The 26899-nt window shown below is 42.3% G+C and overlaps 1 protein-coding gene across 2 annotated transcripts in view; it reads left to right on the forward strand.

The window, feature by feature from the left end:
• Window positions 1-26899, forward strand: part of PAPSS2 (3'-phosphoadenosine 5'-phosphosulfate synthase 2) — a 101584-nt gene that overhangs the window by 45730 nt on the left and 28955 nt on the right. For both annotated transcript variants that reach the window (XM_068961222.1, XM_068961223.1), the window contains exon 2: window positions 22440-22557. In XM_068961222.1, coding sequence (XP_068817323.1) covers window positions 22440-22557 — 118 coding nt within the window. The remainder of the gene's footprint in view (window positions 1-22439; window positions 22558-26899) is intronic.

Genomic DNA, 26899 nt, shown 5'->3' on the forward strand with positions numbered 1-26899 from the left:
TCATGATTTTCAGCTGTTTATAGATCTTAGACGGAGATTGTTGGGGCACCTTTTTCTGGGAGCTTCCCACAAGGGAGTCAGCTGACCTAGACTCTGCCTTGTAAGACAGAATGTATAGAGGAGTGAACAGAGATTCCCGCTTGTGATATCAGCTTCCAAAAGCCACAGTGTTCTTCTCTATGGGCATTTTTCCTCTGCATGAAATAACGGTATGCCAAAAACAACCATCACTCCTGATCAAGTGAAATAGAATGTATTTTAAAGTTTATCTGTTAGAGTGCAGTGTACTTTATTATGTATTTTAGGGAGACTTGTCTCAAACATTTAGTTTCTTAATTTTGAATTTGACTGGTTATTGTTGGTTGTAATGTACTTTGTAACTCAGGTACACAGGTCTGTTAGCCTTCGAGCATCAGACCATTTAGTTTTACCATTTTCTGGTTGAGAAATCCTTTATATTTAAAAATATGTTTATTTCCAAGTTCAATGTAGAAATATCAGAATGTCGAGATAAGAAGAAATATAATTACTTAGAATTACCTGACCCTCAATGAAAGAGACAGAAAAGACATGAGTTCAGTCCCTAGATTGGGTAGATCCCCTGGAGCAGGAACTGGCAACCCACTCCAATATTTTTGCCTGGAAAAATTCCACGGACAGAGGGGCTTTGCAGGCTATAGACCCTGGAGTCACAAAGAGCTGGACAAGACTGAACGCCGCAGAGTTTGACAATTATGCTTAGCATTTCCAGATATTTTTCTCTGTAGCCCTCTACATATAGATACACATATTTTATTTTTTTCCTTAAAATGTTCATATTTATTTTTTAAAAAATTTTATGCAAAAGAGACAAACACAAAAATATGGTAAGTAACTTACAATGTGAAAAAACACATATTCTTTCTAGTAACTAAATAGGTACAAAATAATCTGGCAGAGGGGAAATATTAAAATGGCAAGCATAACAAATCATTTGGAATATTTAAAAACAAGTATACCATGTAGCCTGGCAACTTGACTTGATCTTAGAAAATGAACTGGCAGTACATAATGAGGCTTATGGAACAGTTCACGAGTCTTCATACCCAGTTGTTTCACTTTGGGTTATAGCCCCAAAGGAAATACTCTGAGAGGAAAGAAAAATAAATAAATATCTGCAATTGTGAAAGATTTGAAGCTACTCAGTTTAAGTAATGAAAATGGTATAAGAATAATCTTTTGATTGTTTACATTTTATATGTAGTATCAAAAGCCATAATGGACATGATCTCATTTAGTCCTCACTGAGGAAGCTGTGCAGAGAAGGAAATGGCTACCCACTCCAGTATTCTTGCCCTGGGAATCCCATGGAGAGAAGATCCTGGTGGGCTGCAGTCCATGGGGTCGCACAGAGTCGGACATGACTGAAGCGACTTAGCATGCATGCATGCTTTGGAGAAGGAAATGGCAACCCACTCCAGTGTTCTTGCCTGGAGAATCCCAGGGACAGAGGAGCCTGGTGGGCTGCTGTCTATGGGGTCGCACAGAGTTGGACACGAGTGAAGTGACTTAGCAGCAGCAGCAGAGGAAACTGTGATGCGGAGGTCACACAGCTGGGACCTGGAAACTAGGGAGTTCTGTCTGGGTAGAGTAAGACCTGCACTGAGAGCTGGAAAGCCTGGCAGTGTGTCTTGCGCCTTCCAGGTGTGGGACTTCAGTTAGTAGCTTGAGGATACTGTAAATGGGTCTGTAAATGGGTCTGTAAATGGGTCACAACACACAGCCTCCAGAGCTCCCAGGCTTTGAGCAATCAGTGAGATAATGCCTGGGAATGCTCCTACCATGAGCCTGAGAAGACACTTACTGAGATCACTGCTTTCTGCACCTAAATCTTTAAATGAATCTTCAGACTGCACATTGATGTCAGAGAGGTTTGGAGCACTTCTAATCAGCAAGAGAGCAATGAAACCATAGCCCAATAGCTGTGAGGGCCAAGTTCAAAGGCGACAGTGGTGTTGTCTTCAGTGAAGTAAAGTGGATTTGTGTGAGCTGTGTGGGAGGCAGGAGGGTGTAGAGGAAATTCAAATCCAATTGCTTGTTTTTGACTGAAACATTATGGACATGTCAAAAAACCTTTGAGCATTGAGAAACTCACAATCTGGCATGTGGTTTCCAGCTTCCTCATTCCTCCAGCGTCCTCTCTTGCATAATCCTGCTCACTGTGACACAGGCTGGAACTTGGCTCCCAGGATGCCCTGCCCCTCCATCAATCATCTGAAGTCCTTTCCCCGTGTAGCTACTTTTCTTCCAGTCACAAAAAACCAGGGCTGAGGCAGTTTGCCATGACCTGGAACCCCGAATTCCAGACACTCCTTCCTACTTACTCCCCTTGCGGCATTGCCGATGGGAGTGAGGGGTGGACCTGGCAGAGACACACTCTGCAACCCTGGGCTGGGAGATTAAAGTCCCAACTCAATAGCTCATGAGGCTGACTGGGGCAAAGGCCGTTTTCGTGCTGATGACGAAGGTTTCATGACTGAGACAGCCAACAGAAGAGCAATCAGTCTGGGGGAGAATGAGGAGGCATCAGACTCATGCACGTCAGAGCGGCGTATTACTGGCTGGGCTTTGGGTCAGAGAAAATGGTGACTGGAATAGCAGCAACATCCTTGGGTGTGCACACGCGCGCGCGCGCGTGTGTGTGTGTGTGTGTGTGTGTGGTGTTTCAGCCCTACAAAGTGTTCTCTTAGCCATTGTCTGACTTGATCAAGAGCCCCACAATCCCTAGACTTGACTTAGACTGGACATAAGTCTTAGAAAACTCCTAAATCTGGGTAAGTTCAGCCTCAAGTTACCATGCTGTGTCCATAGTAGATTAATGCCACCTTTGCTTCACCAGCCTCAACATCTCACCCTGTCCTATGTTTTGTTTGGCACTTTATATAGACAATTATTTAATCCTTTTAGCAGCCCTACAAGGAAACTTATTCTTAGCCCCATTTTATATGGAAATGGAGGTTCAACAATGTTCATCACTTGCCCAGGGTCACTGAGCGAGTAAGTTATGAAGAGGGTTTCAAACCCATATTTGCTTGACTCCAAAATCTGTTCTCTGTGACTCCTGTGCATGCTGGAGGGTGTTTTTCTGTGTCAATGTCCTGGAAGAAGGTAGGGATTTTTGCCCTTTTTTTCTCCCTTAGGGATCCAGAATAGAAGTATGCCACCAACTTTGTGGTTTCCGGGCCACTTCCTGCTAGATGACAGTGTTAGATGAGTTGCGGGGCAGAGGGAAGCAAGCATTTTTTTCTTTAACATGTGCTTTGCTTTCCGTAGAGAGAATCCTTTTTCTGACAGCCACTTTCTTTCCAAAGTTTAGAACACCATATGCTCTCAACAAGGGAGGAAACGTTTCATTCAACAAGGAAAAATTTTCAGCTGCCCTGCCCCTCTGCAGTTCAAATAGTCTTCAAAACATCTGTTTCTATTTTATTTGTTTGCCTTTTGGAGAAAATCAAGAGTAAATTTGAGGTTAATGAGAAGCAAGATATCTTCCTGAAACAAACAACCCCCCCTCCCCCACCAGTACCTGGCAATCTGAAAAGATTTTGTTTGTTTGAAACGTTGGAGTAATAGAAAATCTGGATAAACACCCATGATTAAGATACAGTTAATAAGAACCATAAATTCAGAGATTAACTATTATATACCATAAGAGAACAGGTCCTTCCAGTGGATTCTGATGTTTTTGAAAACAAAGCACTTGTTGGGGAAGCAACTAACAAGATCATAACAAAGTTTCCACAGAAGACTAACATAGCCTGGAGTTTATTCTGGGTCTCAGCCTGTAGGGAGCTGCTGCTGCTGCCGCTAAGTCGCTTCAGTCGTGTCCGACTCTATGCGACCCCATAGACGGGACTATGCAGTCCACCAGGCTCCGCTGTCCCTGGGATTCTCCAGGCAAGAACACTGGAGTGGGTTGGCATTTCCTTCTCCAATACATGAAAGTGAAAAGGAAAGTGAAGTTGCTCAGTCATGTCCAACTCTCAGCGACCCCATGGAATGCAGCGCACCAGGCTCCTCCATCCATGAGATTTTCCAGACAAGAGTACTGGAGTGGGGTGCCATTGCCTTCTCCAGCCTGTTGGGAGAGGGAACCACTAAAAGACAGAAATTAAAGGAAAAAAATCTCTGTGAACAAACTAAACTCTGGTGGGCATTCACGTGCCTAGGTGGACAGGAGCCCTTTAGGTCAAACATACTGTGATGGGATCAGAGCCCTTTTCTACAAATGCAGCAGAGTTGAACAATATTATTCCACCATCTGACTCTCTGACTCGTATTAGGTATTTTCTTATTTGGTTACTTAAAAAAAAAAAAAGAAAGCTCTTTTTTGGGACATCCGTGACGGTCCAGTGGTGAGACTTTGTCTTCCGGTACAGGGGGTGTGGGTTCCACACCTGGACTGGGAGCTAGGATCCATGCGTCATGGCCAAATAACCAAAACAGAAAAAAAAAAAAAAACCAGAAGCAATACTGTAGCAAATTCAATAAAGGCTTTAAAAAAGATCCACATTAAAAAAAAAATCTTTAAAATGGCTCTTTTTTGCATGTGGTAAAATTTACATGTAACGAAATACCCATCTTAAGAGTACGTTCTGTGAGTTCTGGCAAATGCAAACACCTGTGTACCTCAAACCCTTATCAAGGTGTACATCATGGCCATCACTCAGAGACAACTCTTGTTCTGATTTGAAAAATTCGTTTTCCCTGATGGGGGATGTCACATACATAGAATCACATGTAGTATTGTTGTGTGAGATTTCTTTGACTCAGCAAAATGTTTTCATTTATTATCATCTTTTTATTGCTGACTAGTATTCCATTAGAAGAGTATTCTACAATTTGAGAGGTTTTTTTTGTTGTTACCTATTTTCCTGTGGATGGACATTTAAGTTATTTCCAGTTTTTGTCCCCCCAAATCACTAATCATATTCTTTGTATAAGTCTTTTTGTGGATAGAAGTTTTCATTTCTCTTGAGTTAATAGCTGTGAATACAACTGCTGAGTTAAAGGGGATGGTAAATGTGTAATTTTATAAGGAACTTACAAGTTTTTTTTTTCTTTTTTCCAAGATGGTTGGATCACTTTACACCTCCACTACCAACATATGAAACATATCCTTGCTGACATTAGATGTTATGAGTAGCATCTCATTTTGATTTTAATTTGCATTTCTCTCATGACTAATAGCATTGAGCACCTTTTCATGTGCTTATGGTTCATCTGTGTATCTTCCTTTGTGAAGAGACTGTTCAAATCTTTTGCCCATTTTCCAAAAAGTGGGTTGTCTATTATTGAGTTGCAAATATTCTTTATGTATCCTCACATCAGAGGACGGAGGGAACATGAAGTGCCCACTGAACTGAGAAGGCATCTTGAGACCAAAAGAATGAGGCAGGCAACTCCAAATAATCAATGGATCACTTTATTATACAGCAACTTACAGGCTGGGATCAGGATTGAGTCAACAACAATCCAGAGGCATTCACTGAGGGGCCATTGGATCGATTTTATAGTTAACCTAGAATGTGGGGTTGGGCACTTGGAAATAGGATATGCATTTCTATGGTAAGATTTATGAATGGGTAACTTTGTGGACATCAGGAATACGTCAGTGAAGGTTTTCATCATTGTTTGGGGACTAATAAAGCATGCAGGTCACCTGGTTCTAATGATTCTTAAACAATATCTGTTAACTAAAAGCCCTGAGGATAAAGAATTCATTCACTACAGTACAGCCCTGGGCAGGGTCAGCAGAAGAACAGGAAATACCATAAGGGCCCAAGATGGCTTCGGTTATGCCAACAGTCATACACTTCATAGAGTAGAGAAACATATGTCTCAGACCACCCCTCCTCCTCTGATGGGCCCAGTTACGTGAATTTTTTTGGTCTGTGTGCATGCTAAGTCACATCAGTCATGCCTGACTCTTCAACGCTGTGGACTGTAGTCCACCAAACTGTCTATCCGTGGGATTCTCCAGGCAAGAATACTGGAGTGGATACCCATTCCCTTCTCCAGGGGATCTTCCAGACGAAGGGATTGAACCCACATCTCTGTGTCTCCTGCATTCGGGAGGCAGGTTCTTTACCAGTAGCACCACCTGGGAAGCCCAGTGTTGCCAGGAATTCTGCTTCGTGGTTTTTTTTTTTTTTTTTTTTTTTACTGTATTCCCGGTATGGCCTCTGGCACTTAGTAGGAGCTCATTTACACAAACATTTGCTAAAAAAAAAAAAGTCAGTGAATGAACAGATGAATGGACTTTTGGGCCTGATATCCAGACACACTGTTCTTAAATTTAATGACAATGATTAACAAGGAAATGGAGAGAGAGAAAATCTTAGTGTTATCCTTGAGTTATAAAGTGTACTTGACACAAAAGACTCAGGATACCTTCAGGGGATTTGTTCACCCAGGGGAAAGACGGCTAGAATATCTCATGGAGTAGGCTCATTTGTCCCTGTTTCTGAAGCCTCTCGTGCAAGCCAACCCTGCTGTCTAGTGTGCTGCGTTCTGTGACTGTCCCAACCCTTCCAAGCCTTGGATTCCAACTGGGCTTGTGTGATGGATGGTTAGAGCCTCTCGCCTGGGAGAGTTTTAGGTAACTTAACCCAGCTGATCCTGGCTTCAACACCTTCCCCTTGGCCGCTGCTGACACTGAAAATGCAGTTTCCTGCCGACTGTTGCCTCTGCTGGGCTCTGTGCCTCACTAGCATGCCCACCTCTACGGGTGTGCACTGTCTTTCTGGGCCCCCAAGGGCCAGCAGGGGGCTCCTTCCTCCTTGGTCTTGAAGTGGTTTTCCTGGTCCTAATCCACCTGTCTCCAGACTCTCCTGCTGGGGCTAGCCACTGAATGATCGTGTCAGAACCCATGTCTGTAGGGAACTTGGCCATTTACAAAGTATGTTCCCGTCCATTATCTGCGTGTGTGTGCATTAGTTGCCCAGTCATGTCTGACCTGTGTGACCCCATGGTCTGTAACCTGTTGGACTCCTCAGTCGATAGAATTCTCCATACTGGAGTGGGTTGCCATTCTCTGCAGCAGGGGATCTTCCTGATCCAGGGATCAAATATGGCTTTCCTGAATTGCAGGCAGATTCTTTACCATCTGAGCCACCAGGGAAGCCTGTTATCTATGAGTGAGTGAAGTCGCTCAGTCATGTCCGACTCTCTGTGACCCCATGGACTGCAGCCTACCAGGCTCCTGTGTCCATGGGATTTTCCAGGCAGTAGTACTGGAATGGATTGCCATTTCCTTCTCCAGGGGATCTTCCCAACCCAGGGATCGAACCCTGGTCTCCCGCATTGTAGACAGACGCTTTACCGTCTGAGCCATAGGAGCCTCCAAATAGCCCTATTTGTATTTTTCTTGATTCCTTCCCCCCCCCCAAACCCAAGGAAAACCATAAAGAGGTGATTTAATTTGCTCCAGAATATAAAAGTTGCTCGTGTGACCCAGAGTTTTCTAAGAGTCCCTGGGTCTTGCTCAAAGAATATTGGAGCCTTTTTTTTTTTTTTTTTAGCTTTGATGGGTGTACATGTTCAGTGTTTGAAAGGTTTCATAGATTTTTACAGTTTGGCAACTTGGGTTACATCTATCATTGTTGTTTAGTCATTAAGTCTTGCCCATCTCTGCGATTCAGTGGACTACAACTACAGCACGCTAGCCTTCACTGCCCTTCACTGTCTGCTGGAGTTTGCTCAAATGCACATCCATTGAGTTGGTGATGCTATCTAACCATCTCATCCTCTGCCACCCCCTTCTCTTTTTGCCTTCAGTCTTTCCCAGCATTGGATCTTTTCAATGTAATTACTATATCAAGGACACATATGGGTGGTTCTCAACTTTTTAATTTTTATGTGACCATCATTAAGAATTTCCCTGGCCCACCTCCTTTTCCCTCCTTGGATCACATATTCACATATTACTTTTTAAATGTCCACTACAAACTGTATTTACTGACTCCTTTTACCTTTTTTATTCATCAGACATGTATACCTTCCAGAGTTTAGGGTCAGGATCAGATAATCTGTGCCCTCAAGGGCTGATTTTATTGCAGACAAAATAAAGACATTTGAGATTTGAGTTCGCCTCCAAGACTAATAACTGGTACGTTTCCATTTCTACAAGGCTTTTTGTAGATTAAATAGTTCATGCACTGACCCTTGGGAAAGTGGAAGCAGATTTTAGTGCTTGTGAAAACGAGTCCTATTTCAGGGAGAAACTCTCTAGTCACTGATGTCTATGTCTGGGTGGCAGAGAAAGGGGTATATGGGTCTTTAACACTTCTCCGTGGCTCTCTAGAGAGTGAAGCTCAACCAGCCTCACCCTAGTACTTCCTCAGCAGTTGGGGTATTTGGGCTGTTCATGCCCAGGACTTGGGAAGAACTTGCATTTATAGAAAAAGACATTCTGCTAACCATTGGCTAAAGGTAGACATTTTTAAATAGTCCTGGGACCAGAAGTTTTACATTGTATCTATAGTTGTCTCACTCAAAGTTTACCTTCCAGGGGCTGTGATGGGTCTTCTAAAGGCAGTGTCTCTTTCTAAATGAGTACAATTAATTAATGTCACTCTGTATGCCTGTTGAGATCCTTTAATGGACTGGAACCTGGTGGTCCAGAGTCGACAATAAGAAAGTAAAAGAGAAAGAGAGAGAGGCTGATATTCCTTGGTTTACACAGAAAAAGAATTAAGCCCTTGACAAGGGGCTTGCACTGCTTCATGTAGGCAACGGGCACCCTCTCGAGGAGGTGAAGGCACCGTGTGCCTTCTTGAGAGGGTCTTAGAAGCCTGGGCAAGAAAGTGAGCTCAGCGGGCTTCTGAGCTCCAAAGAAATAGCCTGAGAGAGAGAGAGAGAAAGAGAAAGAGAGAGAGAGAGAGACAGAGACAGAGAGAGAGAAAGAGAGAAAGAAGGAAAGAAAGAAAGAAAAGACACGGGGACCCAAGCTCTGATGGAGCAAAGGTGTTTTATGCAACATAATTTGGGTATATATACTGTCTTACAAGGTAGCTATTTTCAGCAAAGATAAAAATGAAAAGTCCAGACATACAAATTATCAAGGAAACATAAGGCAATCCATATCAAAGACAGAGGGTTGTAAATAGTCACTTTTACCATACGGTTCATAAAAAGAAAGAGGGTCGTAAATAGTTACTTATCACCGAATGGAAAAACCAGTGAAGGAAATGCATGCGTTCCTCAGCCCAGGGAGCAGTTTGCCAACTCCTCTTAATCCTGAATATTCAGGATTGGTAAGGGACAGAGGATTCGTGACAGATGCAAAACAGCACACAGGAAGCCTCCTATTAAATGCTTCCTGACAATTCCCCCTGTTTTATTATATTTGTAAAAAAGGTCCTGACCAATTGAGTTTGTTTAGTATCAACCAACCTTATAGAAAGACAATGATAAACAACAAATATAATTACGAACACAATCACCAAATTTACAGTTCCAGACCCGATGCGGTGAGTAATACTTTGAAACTATCCTCATGGGTCTAGCCCAGATAATTGATCAACTAGTTGTTCAGCTAAAGTTTCCAAATTAGTGGAAGAGGGCAGATGTTTAGAAGAAGTTTCAAAGATTTCCTTTTGTAGTATTGTACATTCAGAGAGGCATTATCATGTACATTTTGTAAATGATATCTTTGTTCCCAGTTGTAGGCACTATGAAATGAACAGGAGTAATACAAAATTGAGTAGAATTCCAATCACATTTTAGTATCATTTTTGTTTTCGCAAATCTATTAATTGATCTCTGACACATTTGCTGGCTGTTTTAATTTCCTGTATTTCCTCTTGAATATCTTCATCTACCTGAGCCTCAGTAGCCCACATATTATGAGCATCTTCAGTCCAATTTTGGATAAAATGTGTTTGAATCAAGGTATGTAGAGCAGCGCCGGCAACAGCAGCAGTGGTGCAAATCGCTATTAACCTCAAAATGCCAAGGATCAGCCATCCAACGATTCGTTCAGATCGTTGCAGCAGTTTAGTAAGTAGTCTGGAAGCAAGTCCAGCCATGGGACCTTCTTCCCGGTGTCTTTGGAGATTTATTGGTAACCACAAATTACGTCGAGATCGAAGAATCAAGAGGGAATCATTTCTGAAAGAAATAGAGGAGTTAAGACAAGTATATGGTTTGCAATTGACACAAGTTACAGAACGTAAAGTCTTATTAAATTGCAGATTTCCTATGGCTATAACAAAAGGAAGTGGGACACAGGCCTGTATAAAGTATGATCGATTATAGCGAAAGAAATAGTAACTATGACTACGACTGGTAGTAGTGAAAAGTCTGGTCCAACTTCCAAGTTGTTCGGTGGTCGCAGCAAGTTTCCAAATGTCCCATTGTTCAGGCCCACTCTGTTTATTGAGGACGATCCTAGGACGAGGTGGGGCTAATCCACCGTCAAGCCACCCAAGAAGTCCTTTGTCGTGGTAATGCTCCATTGCAGTGTCATTAATTTTCCGTGTCACCTGAGCAGCATAGTCACAAACAGAGCTATTAACATCTTCTGAGCTGTTAGATCACCACATACCATGGGGTCCCCAATCAACAACTGTATGATTAGCCACAAGCATTAATTTTCCCAATTTGACTTGACATTTGTCCCAGCGAACGTGGAAAGTTCTTAAAGTAAACCCTTTGCATAATGTTCTTTGTTCTTTCCCTAACTCTTTCCCTAAAGTCGCAGTAGTATAAACATGGTTCACAGACAAAGAAAGGGCAGTAAATAATCCAAGCAACATCCAAAAATCCTTTTTGGGAGGCAGGGCGAAAGCCCAAGTTTGTGGGCTAACATTTATGCATAATTCTGCTGGGCCCACGCACAAAGGAAGGACTTCATAACCTAGAGAAATATTGATTAGTTTTCCTTCTTCTTCAGTGTGTGAGGGCCCTTTAATGCTCCAGGGAGAAGGCATATGTATAGAGTCATTAGTTGAAATGATTGTCCTCTCTCCATTCATTCGACCACCTGTAGTAGAGGGGGGTTGGGTATGTAAGCCCAGTAAGTGTGATCAGTTAGAGCTCGAACGGGGAAGGTACAGGCCAGGAGGCTGAGCATTACCAAGAGGATGTATTCAAGACTCTGAGGCATTTCCTGTTGAGAGACCAAATTTTCGGCTCGATTAGTAAAGGTTTTTATGTGTCCCCAAGTCAGGAGATCATAGGGTTGATGCCACCGAGGGCAGTGCTTCCTAGAGATCATTAGAGCCGCCATGGCCCATATTGGAACTTTTTCCTCCTGGGAGTTTTGTTGTTTCATCTCTATTTTGAAGGCCAGGGCCCTCTTGGGTCAAATCTTCCAAAGAGGAAGCCCTGTGAGTTCGTTGAACCATCTGGGGAAATACAAGCATATCCCTTTCCATGTAAGATTAGCTTCCCAGATTTCCATTGTTTCATTAACGCATCTTGGTACCAAATAGGCAGAGGAAGGGAACTGTCCTTCAATTCCTCAAAATGCTTTTCTGCTCTTGTTAAGCTATCTCCCTGTGGTAAATTAAAACAATTTAAAACAAAGCTGTATTAACAATAGTTATAGGTTTAGAAAATATCTTATGTTGGAATCTAGTAAAGTCTGCTTTAGATAAGGAAGACAGTCATGTTCCTGTGTATTGCCCCTTTCTAAATTATTTTATTTGCAACTTTAGTGTGTGATGTGCTCGTTTGACTATGCCTTGTGCCCGTGGATTATAAGGAATACCTGTAGAAAAAGATTGTAAAAATTGTTTAAAGTGTCTAGCAATATAGGCGGGCCCACTGTCTGTTTTTATAGAGCTAGGAGTTCCCATTACAGCAAAACAAGGTAATAAGTGAGTTATAACATGTTGCGTAGCTTCTCCGTGAAGAGGTGGGGCCCAAACAAAAGAAGAATTAGTGTCGATACAGACATGTAAGAAAGAAGAGGGAGAAAGTTCAGGGCAGTGAGTTACGTCCATTGGCCATAGTTCATTAGGTTGGAAACCGCAGGGATTAATACCTTGTGTGATGGGTCTAGATGTATGGATCTACAAGTAGAGCAATTACTAATCACTTCTTTAGCCTGGCGGTGTGGGATTTTCCACAGCTGGTGTTGGGTGCCAGAACTGTTACACAACAGAGCATGCCGTTCCTCCGGAGTAGCAAAGGAAACCAGTGTATCAGCCTGCTCATTACCATGAGTCGTGAGGCCACGAAGGCAAGGATGTGCTCGAATATGTGTGATATAAATGGGAGCATTGCAGTTTCTAACAACAGATTGTAGTTTGAAAAAGAGTTGTTGAATAATAGATTGATTGGAGTTTATGGTGGAGGTTTCTATATTTTTTAATGCAGAAACTGAATATATAGAATCAGAGACTATATTAACAGGGTAAGGATGTAGGCAAATAACTTGAATAAGAGCACATAATTCATTTTGCTGAGCAGAATGAAATTTAGTATAAAAGACGTTATATTCCTTAAGAGACCAGAATGAAGCTTTGGTGTTTTTAGTCCCATCTATAAAAAAAAAAAAAAAAAAAAATCCTCACCTGTGGTATAGGCTGTGAGCTGACAATGTGAGAAATAATAAATTCAGTATTTCTGAAGCAATTCCACAGCTTACCAAAAGGATAATGAAATGAAAATTCTCCAGAATATTCCAGAAAAGCCATTTGGAAATTGGTCGAAGTTTGTAATGCATTCTCAAATTGAGATTTATTCATCAGTATTACAGTTTTATGAGGATCAGAGCCAATTAGAGTTTTAGTCCTATTTCTTCCATTGATGATGATTAGAGCAATTAAATCAAGGTAGAGTGTAAGTGGGAGAAGGCAATGGTACCCCACTCCAGTACTCTTGCCTGGAAAATCCCATGGATGGAGGAGCCTGGTAGACTGCAGTCCATGAGGTCGCTAGGAGTCGGACACGACTGAGCGACTTCACTTTGACTTTTCACTTTCGTGCATTAGAGAAGGAAATGGCAACCCACTCCAGTATTCTTGCCTGGAGAATCCCAGGGACAGGGGAGCTGGGCTGGTTTCTGTCTATGGGGTCGCACAGAGTCGGACACGACTGAAGCGACTTAGCAGCAGCAACAGCAGGGTGTAAGTGACTTTATTCCCCTAAAATGGGTATAGATCCATTCTACTGGGTGTTCTTGTTGGGCAAGAAGTCCTGTGGGTGAATGAGGTTAGTTAGTTAGTTAGTTAGTTAGTTCAGTCACTCAGCCATGTCCGACTCTTTGTGACCCCATGAATCGCAGCATGCCAGGCCTCCCTGTCCATCACCAACTCCCGGAGTTCACGCAAACTCATGTCCGTCGGGTCGGTGATGCCATCCAGCCTCCTCATCCTCTTTGGTTCCCTTTTTCTCCTGCCTCCAATCCCTCCCTGAGCAGAATATAAATAATTCTAGAGGTATATCTAGTTTGATGTGAGTAAGAAATTGTTTTTGTAATTTATTTTGCACTAATATCAGTTCCTCTCGTGCCTCTTGAGAAAGTGAACAAGGGCTATTTAAATCAGGATCTCCTTTTAAAGTATTAAATAGGTTATTCAGTTGATAATTAGCAATGCCTAAAGAAGGCCTAATCCAGTTTATATCACCTAAGAGCTTTTGAAAATCATTTAAGGTTGATAATTTATCAGTATGGATCTGGGTTAGTTGGGGAGTAATACATTGTCTATTAACAACAAACCCCAAGTAATGGTAAGGTGTAGAGGTTTGAATTTTTTTCAGGGGCAATGACTAATCCAGAGATTTTTAAGCATAGTTGAGCTATATCAAACATGTGTTGAGTTTCTAAGACATGTGGAGCCAAAAACAATGTATCATCCATGTAGTGACTGACAGGAAAGTTAGGAAATTCCTTTCTCACAGGCTCAAGGGCTTTAGCTACCTAGTACTGTCAGGTGGTGGGAGAATTCATCAGCCCTTGCGGCAGTACAGCCCATTGGCACTGTTTATGAGGTCTGATATGATTCAGATAAGGGAGAGAGAAAGCGAATCAACTCGGTCTAAAGGGTGTAAAGGTATATTTAAAACGCAGTCTTGTAAATCAATAATGATAATATGCCAATTTTGAGGAATAGTGGTAGGTGATGGGATTCCTGGTTGTAATGCACCCATAGGTTTCATAGATGCATTAACTTTTCCAGGGTCTGTTAGGAGACGCCATTTGTTAGATTTCTTTTTTATACCAAAAATAGAGTTCCAGGGAGAACAAGGTTCCTCAGTATGCTTTAATTCTAGTTGTGTATCTATAAGATCCTTCAGTTCAGTTCAGTTCAGTCGCTCAGTCGTGTCCAACTCTTTGCGACCTCGTGAATTGCAGCACGCCAGGCCTCCCTGTCCATCACCAACTCCCGGAGTTCACTCAGACTCACGTCCATCAAGTCAGTGATGCCATACAGCCATCTCATTCTCTGTCGTCCTCTTCTCCTCCTGCCCTCAATCTCTCCCAGCATCAGAGTCTTTTCCAATGAGTCAACTCTTCGCATGAGGTGGCCAAAGTACTGGAGTTTCAGCTTTAGCATCACTCCTTCCAAAGAAATCCCAGGGCTGATCTTCAGAATGGACTGGTTGGATCTCCTTGCAGTCCAAGAGACTCTCGAGAGTCTTCTCCAACACCACAGTTCAAAAGAATCCATTCTTCAGTGCTCAGCCTTCTTCACAGTCCAACTCACATCCCTACACGACCACAGGAAAAACCATAGCCTTGACTAGACGGACCTTAGTCAACAAAGTAATGTCTCTGCTTTTGAATATGCTATCTAGGTTGGTCATAACTTTTCTTCCAAGGAGTAAGCGTCTTTTAATTTCATGGCTGCAGTCACCATCTGCAGTGATTTTGGAGCCCCCAAAAATAAAGTCTGACACTGTTTCCACTGTTTCCCCATCTATTTCCCATGAAGTGATGGGACTGGATGCCATTATCTTCATTTTCTGAATGTTGAGCTTTAAGCCAACTTTTTCACTCTCCTCTTTCACTTTCATCAAGAGGCTTTTGAGTTCCTCTTCACTTTCTGCCATAAGGGTGATGTCATCTGCATATCTGAGGTTACTGATATTTCTCCTGGCAATCTTGATTCCAGCTTGTGTTTCTTCCAGTCCAGTGTTTCTCATGATGTACTCTGCATATAAATTAAATAAGCAGGGTGACAATATACAGCCTTGACGTACTCCTTTTCCTATTTGGAACCAGCCTGTTGTTCCATGTCCAGTTCTAACTGTTGCTTCCTGACCTGCATACAGGCTTCTCACGAGGCAGGTCAGGTGCTCTGGTATTCCCATTTCTTTCAGAATTTTCCAGTGTATTGTGATCCATAGAGTCAAAGGCTTTGGCATAGTCAATAAAGCAGAAATAGATGTTTTTCTGGAACTCTCTTGCTTTTTTAATGATCCAGCAGATGTTCTAGGTTTAGAAAATATCTTATGTTGGAATCTAGTAAAGTCTGCTTTAGAAAAGGAAGACAGTCGTGTTCCTGTGTATTCCCCCTTTCTAAATTTTTTTATTTGCAACTTTAGTGTGTGATGTGCTTGTTCGACTATGCCTTGTGCCTGTGGATTATAAGCAATTCCTGTAACATATTTAATAGAAAAAGATTGTAAAAATTATTTAAAGTGTCTAGAAATATAGGCGGGCCCATTGTCTGTTTTTATAGAGCTAGGAGTTCCCATTACAGCAAAATAAGCTAATAAGTGAGTTATAACATGTTGCGTAGCTTCACCGTGAAGAGGTGGGGCCCAAACAAAAGAATTAGTGTCGATACAGACATGTAAGAAAGAAGAGGGAGAAAGTTCAGGGCAGTGAGTTACGTCCATTGGCCATAGTTCATTCGGTTGCAAACCGCAGGGATTAATACCTTGTGTGATGTGTCTAGATGTACGGGTCTACAAGTAGAGCAATTACTAATCACTTCTTTAGCCTGGCGGTGTGGGATTTTCCACAGCTGGTGTTGGGCGCCAGAACTGTTACACAACAGAGCATGCCGTTCCTCCGGAGTAGCAAAGGAAACCAGTGTATCAGCCTGCTCATTACCATGAGTCGTGAGGCCAGGAAGGCAAGGATGTGCTCAAATATGTGTGATATAAATGGGAGCATTGCGGTTTCTAACAACAGATTGTAGTTTGAAAAAGAGTTGTTGAATAGTAGATTGATTGGAGTTTATGGTGGAGGTTTCTATATTTTTTAATACAAAAACTGAATATATAGAATCAGAGACTATATTATTGGGATAAGGGTGTAGGCAAATAACTTGAATAAGAGCACATAATTCATTTTGCTGAGCAGAATGAAATTTAGTATAAAAGACATCATATTCCTTAAGAGACCAGAATGAAGCTTTGGTGTTTTTAGTCCCATCTATATAAAAAAAATACCTCAGCTTGTGGTATAGGCTGTGAGCTGACAATGCGAGAAATAATAAATTCAGTATTTCTGAAGCAATTCCTCAGCTTACCAGAAGGATAATGAAATGAAAATTCTCCAGAATATTCCAGAAAAGCTATTTGGAAATCGGTCGAAGTTTGTAATGCATTCTCAAATCGAGATTTATTCATCGGTATTACAATTTTATGAGGATCAGAGCCAATTAGAGTTTTAGTCCTATTTCTTCCATTGATGATGATTAGAGCAATTAAATCAAGGTAGAGTGTAAGTGGGAGAAGGCATTGGCACCCCACTCCAGTACTCTTGCCTGGAAAATCCCATGGATGGAGGAGCCTGGTAGACTGCAGTCCATGAGGTCGCTAGGAGTCGGACACGACTGAGCGACTTCACTTTGACTTTTCACTTTCGTGCATTAGAGAAGGAAATGGCAACCCACTCCAGTATTCTTGCCTGGAGAATCCCAGGGACAGGGGAGCTGGGCTGGTTTCTGTCTATGGGGTCGCACAGAGTCGGACACGACTGAAGCGACTTAGCAGCAGCAACAGCAGGGTATAAGTGACTTTATTCCCCTAAAATGGGTATAGATCCATTCTACTGGGTGTTCTTGTTGGGCAAGAAGTCCTGTGGGTGAATGAGGTTAGTTAGTTAGTTAGTTAGTTCAGTCACTCAGTCATGTCCGACTCTTTGCGACCCCATGAATCGCAGCACGCCAGGCCTCCCTGTCCATCACCAACTCCCGGAGTTCACGCAAACTCATGTCCGTCGGGTCGGTGATGCCATCCAGCCTCCTCATCCTCTTTGGTCCCCTTTTCCTCCTGCCTCCAATCCCTCCCTGAGCGGAATATAAATAATTCTAGAGGTATATCTAGTTTGTGTGAGTAAGAAATTGTTTTTGTAATTTATTTTGCACTAATATCAGTTCCTCTCGTGCCTCTTGGGAAAGTGAACAAGGGCTATTTAAATCAGGATCTCCTTTTAAAGTATTAAATAGGTTATTCAGTTGATAATTAGCAATGTCTAAAGAAGGCCTAATCCAGTTTATATCACCTAAGAGCTTTTGAAAATCATTTAAGGTTGATAATTTATCAGTATGGATCTGGGTTAGTTGGGGAGTAATACATTGTCTATTAACAACAAACCCCAAGTAACTGTAAGGTGTAGAGGTTTGAATTTTTTTCAGGGGCAATGACTAATCCAGAGATTTTTAAGCATAGTTGAGCTATATCAAACATGTGTTGAGTTTCTAAGACATGTGGAGCCAAAAACAATGTATCATCCATGTAGTGACTGACAGGAAAGTTAGGAAATTCCTTTCTCACAGGCTCAAGGGCTTTAGCTACCTAGTACTGTCAGGTGGTGGGAGAATTCATCAGCCCTTGCGGCAGTACAGCCCATTGGCACTGTTTATGAGGTCTGATATGATTCAGATAAGGGAGAGAGAAAGCGAATCAACTCGGTCTAAAGGGTGTAAAGGTATATTTAAAACGCAATCTTGTAAATCAATAATGATAATATGCCAATTTTGAGGAATAGTGGTAGGTGATGGGATTTCTGGTTGTAATGCACCCATAGCTTTAATAGATGCATTAACTTTTCCAGGGTCTGTTAGGAGACGCCATTTGTTAGATTTCTTTTTTATACCAAAAATAGAGTTCCAGGGAGAACAAGGTTCCTCAGTATGCTTTAATTCTAGTTGTGTATCTATAAGATCCTTCAGTTCAGTTCAGTTCAGTCGCTCAGTCGTGTCCAACTCTTTGCGACCCCGTGAATTGCAGCACACCAGGCCTCCCTGTCCATCACCAACTCCCGGAGTTCACTCAGACTCACGTCCATCAAGTCAGTGATGCCATACAGCCATCTCATTCTCTGTCATCCCCTTCTCCTCCTGCCCTCAATCTCTCCCAGCATCAGAGTCTTTTCCAGTGAGTCAACTCTTCGCATCAGGTGGCCAAAGTACTGGAGTTTCAGCTTTAGCATCACTCCTTCCAAAGAAATCCCAGGGCTGATCTTCAGAATGGACTGGCTGGATCTCCTTGCAGTCCAAGGGACTCTCGAGAGTCTTCTCCAACACCACAGTTCAAAAGCATCCATTCTTCAGTGCTCAGCCTTCTTCACAGTCCAACTCACTTCCCTACACGACCACAGGAAAAACCATAGCCTTGACTAGACGGACCTTAGTCAACAAAGTAATGTCTCTGCTTTTGAATATGCTATCTAGGTTGGTCATAACTTTTCTTCCAAGGAGTAAGCGTCTTTTAATTTCATGGCTGCAGTCACCATCTGCAGTGATTTTGGAGCCCCCAAAAATAAAGTCTGACACTGTTTCCACTGTTTCCCCATCTATTTCCCATGAAGTGATGGGACTGGATGCCATGATCTTCGTTTTCTGAATGTTGAGCTTTAAGCCAACTTTTTCACTCTCCTCTTTCACTTTCATCAAGAGGCTTTTGAGTTCCTCTTCACTTTCTGCCATAAGGGTGATGTCATCTGCATATCTGAGGTTACTGATATTTCTCCTGGCAATCTTGATTCCAGCTTGTGTTTCTTCCAGTCCAGTGTTTCTCATGATGTACTCTGCATATAAGTTAAATAAGCAGGGTGACAATATAGAGCCTTGACGTACTCCTTTTCCTATTTGGAACCAGCCTGTTGTTCCATGTCCAGTTCTAACTGTTGCTTCCTGACCTGCATACAGGCTTCTCATGAGGCAGGTCAGGTGCTCTGGTATTCCCATTTCTTTCAGAATTTTCCAGTGTATTGTGATCCACACAGTCAAAGGCTTTGGCATAGTCAATAAAGCAGAAATAGATGTTTTTCTGGAACTCTCTTGCTTTTTTAATGATCCAGCGGATGTTTTAGGTTTAGAAAATATCTTATGTTGGAATCTAGTAAAGTCTGCTTTAGAAAAGGAAGACAGTCATGTTCCTGTGCATTCCCCCTTTCTAAATTTTTTTATTTGCAACTTTAGTGTGTGATGCGCTTGTTTGACTATGCCTTGTGCCTGTGGATTATAAGCAATTCCTGTAACATATTTAATAGAAAAAGATTGTAAAAATTATTTAAAGTGTCTAGAAATATGGGCCCATTGTCTGTTTTTATAGAGCTAGGAGTTCCCATTACAGCAAAATAAGCTAATAAGTGAGTTATAACATGTTGCGTAGCTTCTCCGTGAAGAGGTGGGGCCCAAACAAAAGAAGAATTAGTGTCGATACAGACATGTAAGAAAGAAGAGGGAGAAAGTTCAGGGCAGTGAGTTACGTCCATTGGCCATAGTTCATTCGGTTGGAAACCGCAGGGATTAATGCCTTGTGTGATGGGTCTAGATGTACGGGTCTACAAGTAGAGCAATTACTAATCACTTCTTTAGCCTGGCGGTGTGGGATTTTCCACAGCTGGTGTTGAGCGCCAGAACTGTTACACAACAGAGCATGCTGTTCCTCCGGAGTAGCAAAGGAAACCAGTGTATCAGCCTGCTCATTACCATGAGTCGTGAGGCCAGGAAGGCAAGGATGTGCTCGAATATGTGTGATATAAATGGGAGCATTGCAGTTTCTAACAACAGATTGTAGTTTGAAAAAGAGTTGTTGAATAATAGATTGATTGGAGTTTATGGTGGAGGTTTCTATATTTTTTAATGCAGAAACTGAATATATAGAATCAGAGACTATATTATTGGGATAAGGGTGTAGGCAAATAACTTGAATAAGAGCACATAATTCATTTTGCTGAGCAGAATGAAATTTAGTATAAAAGACGTTATATTCCTTAAGAGACCAGAATGAAGCTTTGGTGTTTTTAGTCCCATCTATATAAAAAAAATCCTCACCTGTGGTATAGGCTGTGAGCTGACAATGCAAGAAATAATAAATTCAGTATTTCTGAAGCAATTCCTCAGCTTACCAGAAGGATAATGAAATGAAAATTCTCCAGAATATTCCAGAAAAGCTATTTGGAAATCGTTCGAAGTTTGTAATGCATTCTCAAATAGAGATTTATTCATCGGTATTACAGTTTTATGAGGATCAGAGCCGATTAGAGTTTTAGTCCTATTTCTTCCATTGATGATGATTAGAGCAATTAAATCAAGGTAGGGTGTAAGTGACTTTATTCCCCTAAAACGGGTATAGATCCATTCTACTGGGTGTTCTTGTTGGGCAAGACGTCCTGTGGGAGAATGAAGTTAGTTAGTTAGTTAGTTCAGTCACTCAGTCGTGTCCGACTCTTTGTGACCCCATGAATCGCAGCACGCCAGGCCTCCCTGTCCATCAGCTGGTCACCAATCATGGGGAATAAAATTTCCAATAGAGGATGTTATAGAATTTAGAAGTGCTTTAGTGAAAGGTGAATGTGGGCCATACGTAGTTATAGCTTTTTAAATTTGTTGCATGTGAAAAAGGTTAATACCCTCATATTGACGTATTATGTGCCCTTGAGCATCAGGATTTCTAAAACTGGAAAGGCGATGAAACCATTGGCTTCAGAGACTTGTGATCACAAAGCCAGGAATTCAGAGAGCCTCTGTGGTGAAGGAGAATGAGTAGATCGCAAATTCTTACAGTTAAGAGTATGTGGTAAAAACTTATCATTGTTATTCAGAAAGGTGTCATCAGTTTTAATGTCAAAAAGTGTCTTAGTGGAGTCGTTGCCAGAATCATTAGGTTCTAGCAAGGAAGAGACTTTGGGATTTGTGCCCACTGGCAGGGCGGAGAGCTTGGAGCAACCGGGGAAGGGCTTGTAGGAAAATTCTGAAATATTTTACATTGTTCTAATTGAGCCTTTTGTAAGGTTTCATCATCTAATTCAGATTCATGTAGTAAGTGTTCTTTCTGTTTCCGAATATCAGGAGGGCTAGAATTGCCTTGAAATGGCAGAAATCACAGCTTTAATGAGAGCCCATAGGGACCAGAAATCTATCGGAATACTTTTCCCTATCTGGCAGCCTGTTCATCATTCTCTTTGACCTGGTGTCAAATTTTAAATCAAAACTACCTTCATCAGGGAACCAAGGGTTACATTCAACCACTGTGTGAAGAAAAGCCTCTATTTGCTGGCATGAAACTGAAAGTCCCTGCACTGTAAATAAGTGATGAAGTAAAGTAGAAAAGTGATGGGGCTTTCCAGCCGCTTGACCCATGTCTTAGTACTTACCGACCTCAGTAGGCCCTTGGAGTCACTCCATCCGAATCTACCACGTGTACCAGGCCCCTGTTCTGGACGCCACTTGTTGAGGTCCTTTAATGGACCATAACCTGGTGGTCTGGAGTTAACGATAAGAAAGTAAAAGAGAGAGAGAAAGAGGCTGATATTCCTTGGTTTATGCAGAAAACCAATAAACCCCTTGACACGGGGCTTGCACTGCTTCATGTAGGCACCGGGCACCTTCTTGAAGGGGTGAAGGCACTGTGAGCCTTCTTGAGAGGTTCTTAGAAGCCAGGCAAGAAAGTGAGCTCAGCAGGCTTCTGTGCTCCAAAGAATTAGCCTGACAGAGAGAGAGAGAGAAAGAAAGAAAGAAAGAAAGACACGGGGACCCAAGCTCTGATGCAGCAAAGGTGTTTTATTCAACATATTGTGGGTATATATACTGTCTTACAAGGTAGCTATTTTCAGCAAAGATAAAAATGAAAAGTCCAGACTTACAAATTATCAAGGAAACATAAGGCAATCCATATCAAAGACAGAGGGTTGTAAATAATCACTTTTACCGTACGGTTCATAAAAAGGAAGAGGGTTGTAAATAGTTACTTATCAGTGGATGGAAAAACCAGTGAAGGAAATGCATGCATTCCTCAGCCCCGGGAGCGGTTTGCCAACTCCTCTTAATCCTGAATATTCAGGATTGGTAAGGGACAGAGGATTCGTGACAGGTGCAAAACAGCACACAGGAAGCCTCCTGTTAAATGCTTCCTGACATATGCCAGTTATAAAGGGAGGTATTTAGTTAGGGAAGACTATGTAGTCTATTACTGTATTGTATGTATATGTATAACATTTATTATTTTATTAATCGATTATTGTGCTTTCTCTTGTTTCGTAGGAGAACCAGCAGAAATCCACCAATGTCGTGTATCAGGCCCATCACGTGAGCAGGAATAAGAGAGGCCAGGTGGTTGGAACACGGGGTGGTTTCCGAGGATGTACCGTATGGCTGACAGGTGTGCTGTGTTGAGATCTAAATGTATTTTATTTTGACTAAAAATTGGTGGTAAGACACAATTTTAAGGAAAATAATGTGACATATTTTATGTGTCACATATACATATTCCATGTGTATTTTAACATTAGAAGGAGGCTGAAAGCTGTAGTAGAAAGTTTGGGTGTCAGTCCTAATTCTACAAATCTGTGAGAAATAAGGCTTACATCAGGTCATAGAATGTCTCTAGTTCTCTGTTTTCACCTCTTTGACAAGAAAGAATGGACAAGTTGATTATGACATTCCCTTTCAGATCTAAGGAATTCTGCAATCCTCAATTTCATGCCTAAGCACATTTCAGTTCAGTTCAGTCACTCAGTCATGTCCAACTCTTTGTGACCCCATGAACCGCAGCACGCCAGGCCTCCCTGTCCGTCACCAACTCTCAGAGTTTACCCAAACTCATATCCATTGAGTTGGTGATGCCAACCAACCATCTCATCCTCTGATGTCCCCTTCTCCTCCTGCCTTAAATCTTTCCCAACATCAGGGTCTTTTCAAATGAGTCAGCTCTTTGAATCAGGTGGCCAAAATATTGAAGTTTCAGCTTCAACATCAATCCTTCCAATGAACACCCAACATCAGTCCTTCCAATGATTTCCTTTAGGATGGACTGGTTGGATCTCCTTGCAGTCCAAGGGACTCTCAAGAGTCTTCTCCAACACCACAGTTCAAAAGCATCAATTCTTCGGTGCTCAGCTTTCTTTATAGTCCAACTTTCACATCCATACATGACTGCTGGAAAAACCACAGCCTTGAGTAGATGGACCTGCTTTTTAATATGCTGTCTAGGTTGGTCATAATTTTCCTTCCAAGGAGTAAGTGTCTTTTAATTTTATGGCTGCAATCACCATCTGCAGTGATTTTGGAGCCCCCCAAAATAAAGTCTGAGACTGTTTCCACTGTTTTCCCATCTATTTGCCATGAAGTGATGGGACTGGATGCCATGATCTTAGTTTTCTGAATGTTGAGCTCTAAGCCAACATTTTTACTCTCCTCTTTCACTTCTATCAAGAGGCTCTTTAGTTCTTCTTCACTTTCTGCCATAAGGGTGGTGTCATCTGTATATATGAAGTTATTGATATTTCTCCCAGCAATCTTGATTCCAGCTTTTTTTCTTCCAGCCCAGCATTTCTCATGATGTACTCTGCATATAAGTTAAATAAGCAAGGTGACAATATACAGCCTTGATGTACTCCTTTTCCTATTTGGAACCAGTCTGTTGTTCCATGTCCACTGGCAGTTAAAAATGAGGCTTTCCTAATTGACATCAAGCATTTGGCTGTCCATTAGAGATGTTCTTTATTCTTTTCAGATGTTAACATTCTAGGGGGATATTTTACTTATTTAAAAAAATTAAAATCCAGGCAAGAAGAAAAACTCTATGTTTTCTATGTAGCAGACCATGGTCCCTTTGCATAAAAATAACTCATTCCCGCCGAAGTGGCCAAATGAATCCTGTTTTACTGGTGTTTTTATTGCCCCAGAATGTCACGTCTAAGGGTTAGTGACAGAGCTGGAGTTAGTCCTGGGCTGTCACCTATATTTTCTGAGTATAGGTAGAGGAAGCTGATGCCTGGAAATGCAGGTCTGACATAGGCTGGACTCAAAAGAAAAAAAAAACAGGTTCATTTTGTAGACATAATATTTCACATCAAGATGAGCTTAGATGCAAAGATACATTTATCTGGGTTTTGAAATCAACTTATGTGTTACTGTCTGCTCACAAATGTGGCTTTATTCTAACCTGAAGATAATTCTAAAAAACACAACAAGCGAGGACCTGCCTTGCGTCTTTTCTTGCTCCTCTGAGTCTTTCCTGTTCCTGTCTAAAGCAGCCTCGTTCTTCTTTTTCAAGTTATTTCCTAGTGCCTGTAGCACTTGTCCTTGGTTTCCTGGTTTTATCCATCCCTAGAACGGCAACTTTTCCCACTTTCCAGGGTGAGGCTACACAGTGGGTATGGAGCCTGCTTTGTTCCAGAAGGCAGGTTCACTGGTCTCAATGCCTGATATGTGTCTCTAGGTTCCCTCTAAGAGACGTATTGTGCAGCAGTGGATAAAACGGCTACACTCCAGACATTTCCCTCTTGCAATGTGTTTGCCTTCTTGTGTTCATTTAAATTCTGAATCAAAACATATACACAGGGACTTCCCTGGTGGTCCAGTGGCTAAGACTTGGTGCTCCCAATGCAAGGGGCCCGGGTTCCACTCCTAGTCAGGGAACTAGACCCCACATGCCACACATAAGTTCTCATGCCACAATGAAAGGAAGATTGAAGATTGCATGTTCTGCAACTAAGACCTGGCACAGTCAAATAAATAATAAATATTTTTTTAAAAAAACCATATACACAGGGTCCATTTTTCCTAATTTGAAACACTCTTGAAAAGAAAAAAAAAGAACTAGTGGAATAGAAAAACAAAATCTCAAAAGTATACTTCCCCCATCTTTTCTTGACTTTCGAAAAGTCTTGTCCTCTTTTATTTTTTATTCTCAAATTACGGATGTTGGATACTGACCAGGCAAATGAGAAGAAACCAGATTCTTCAAATCTAGGGAATCGAAGTTGGGCCTCAGCTTCACCTACATTAGTTGTATGATTTTGGATCAAGCTCGCTAAGCCTCTTATTTGTAAAATGAGAATGAAGATAGTACCTCTTCATAGAGATATAGGAGAAGGCAATGGCACCCCACTCCAGTACTCTCGCCTGCAAAATCCCATGGACGGGGAGCCTGGTAGGCGGCAGTCCACGGGTTCGCGAAGAGTCGGACACGACTGAACAACTTCCCTTTCACTTTTCACTTTCATGCATTGGAGAAGGAAATGGCAACCCACTCCAGTGTTCTTGCCTGGAGAATCCCAGGGACGGGGGAGCCTGGTGGGCTGCCGTCTATGGGGTCACACAGAGTCAGACACGACTGAAGCGACTTAGCAGCAGCAGCAGCATAGACATATAGGTAGAAGTGAATGAAATAAAACATGTATGTGCTTAGTAGAGGTCCTGGTCCCTAGTAACACTCTCAGTAAATACAACTGGTGTTACTAAAATGTATTAAAATAAATATTCCAATGATCTATATTAATACTCAGAGAAAGCAATGGCAACCCACTCCAATACTCTTGCCTGGCAGATCCCATGGATGGAGGAGCCTGGTAGGCTGCAGTCCATGGGGTCGCGAAGAGTCGGACATGACTGAGCAAATTCTTTTTCACTTTTCACTTTCATGCATTGGAGAAGGAAATGGCAACCCACTCCAGTGTTCTTGTCTGGAGAATCCCAGGGACGCGGGAGCCTGGTGGGTTGCCTTCTCTGGGGCTGCACAGAGTTGGATGTGACTGAAGCAACTTAGCAGCAGCATATTAATACAGTTAACTGTGTTTGGAAATTTCTACTATTTCTCTCATTTTCTGATACAAAAGAATGTACCAGAGATTCAGGAATCTCATTTCTCCTGTCCTACAACTGGACGTGTTTTAAGAGGAATTTATCAGATTGCATGCTAAGTCACTTCAGTCGTGTTGCCCTCTTTGCAACGCTATGGATGGCAGCCCACCGGGTTCCTCTGTCCATGGGATTCTCCAGGTGATAAGCTGGAGTGAGTTACCATATCCTCCTCCAGGGGAGGGGACAGGAGAGAGGGGCAGGATGGGCTGGGGGTATGGCTTAGGTGATCAGCTGACCCTCTTAGGGGTGCTGTGTGTGGGGATCATGCCACAGCACCCTGCTTTTGCTCCCAGGCACCTCAGAAATGACACTTGGTTTGTGGGCTTTTTGTATCTTTTTGTTTATAATTTGCTCTAACTAGGCCAGGGTGTCAGAGAAGGCAATGGCACCCCCCTCCAGTACTCTTGCCTGGAAAATCCCATGGACGGAGGAGCCTGGTGGGCTGTAGTCCATGGAGTCGCGAAGAGTCGGACACGACTGAGCGAGTTCCCTTTCACTTTTCACTTTCATGCATTGGAGAAGGAAATGGCAGCCCGCTCCAGTGTTCTTGCCTGGAGAATCCCAGGGACGGGGGAGCCTGGTGGGCTGCCGTCTATGGGGTCGCACAGAGTTGGACACGCTGAAGCGACTTAGCAGCAGCAGCAGCAGCAGGCCAGGGTGTAGTTATTTTGAGTCCCTTATAGTTTCTTTGTATCTGTTGCTCCAGGAGCCCTTTGTTCAGGTGCAAGCACTCTAGTAAAGGGTCCCAGGTCCCAGCCTGTCTCAAAAGCAGAACCCCTGGGGATTGTGTGGAGCCTGCCAAGGTCTCCCTATTGACAAACCTCTTCTGCTTTGAAAGGCTATAATCCTAATAAAGG

Source organism: Capricornis sumatraensis, chromosome 23 (assembly GCF_032405125.1).
Source record: "Capricornis sumatraensis isolate serow.1 chromosome 23, serow.2, whole genome shotgun sequence".
NCBI lineage: Eukaryota > Metazoa > Chordata > Mammalia > Artiodactyla > Bovidae > Capricornis > Capricornis sumatraensis.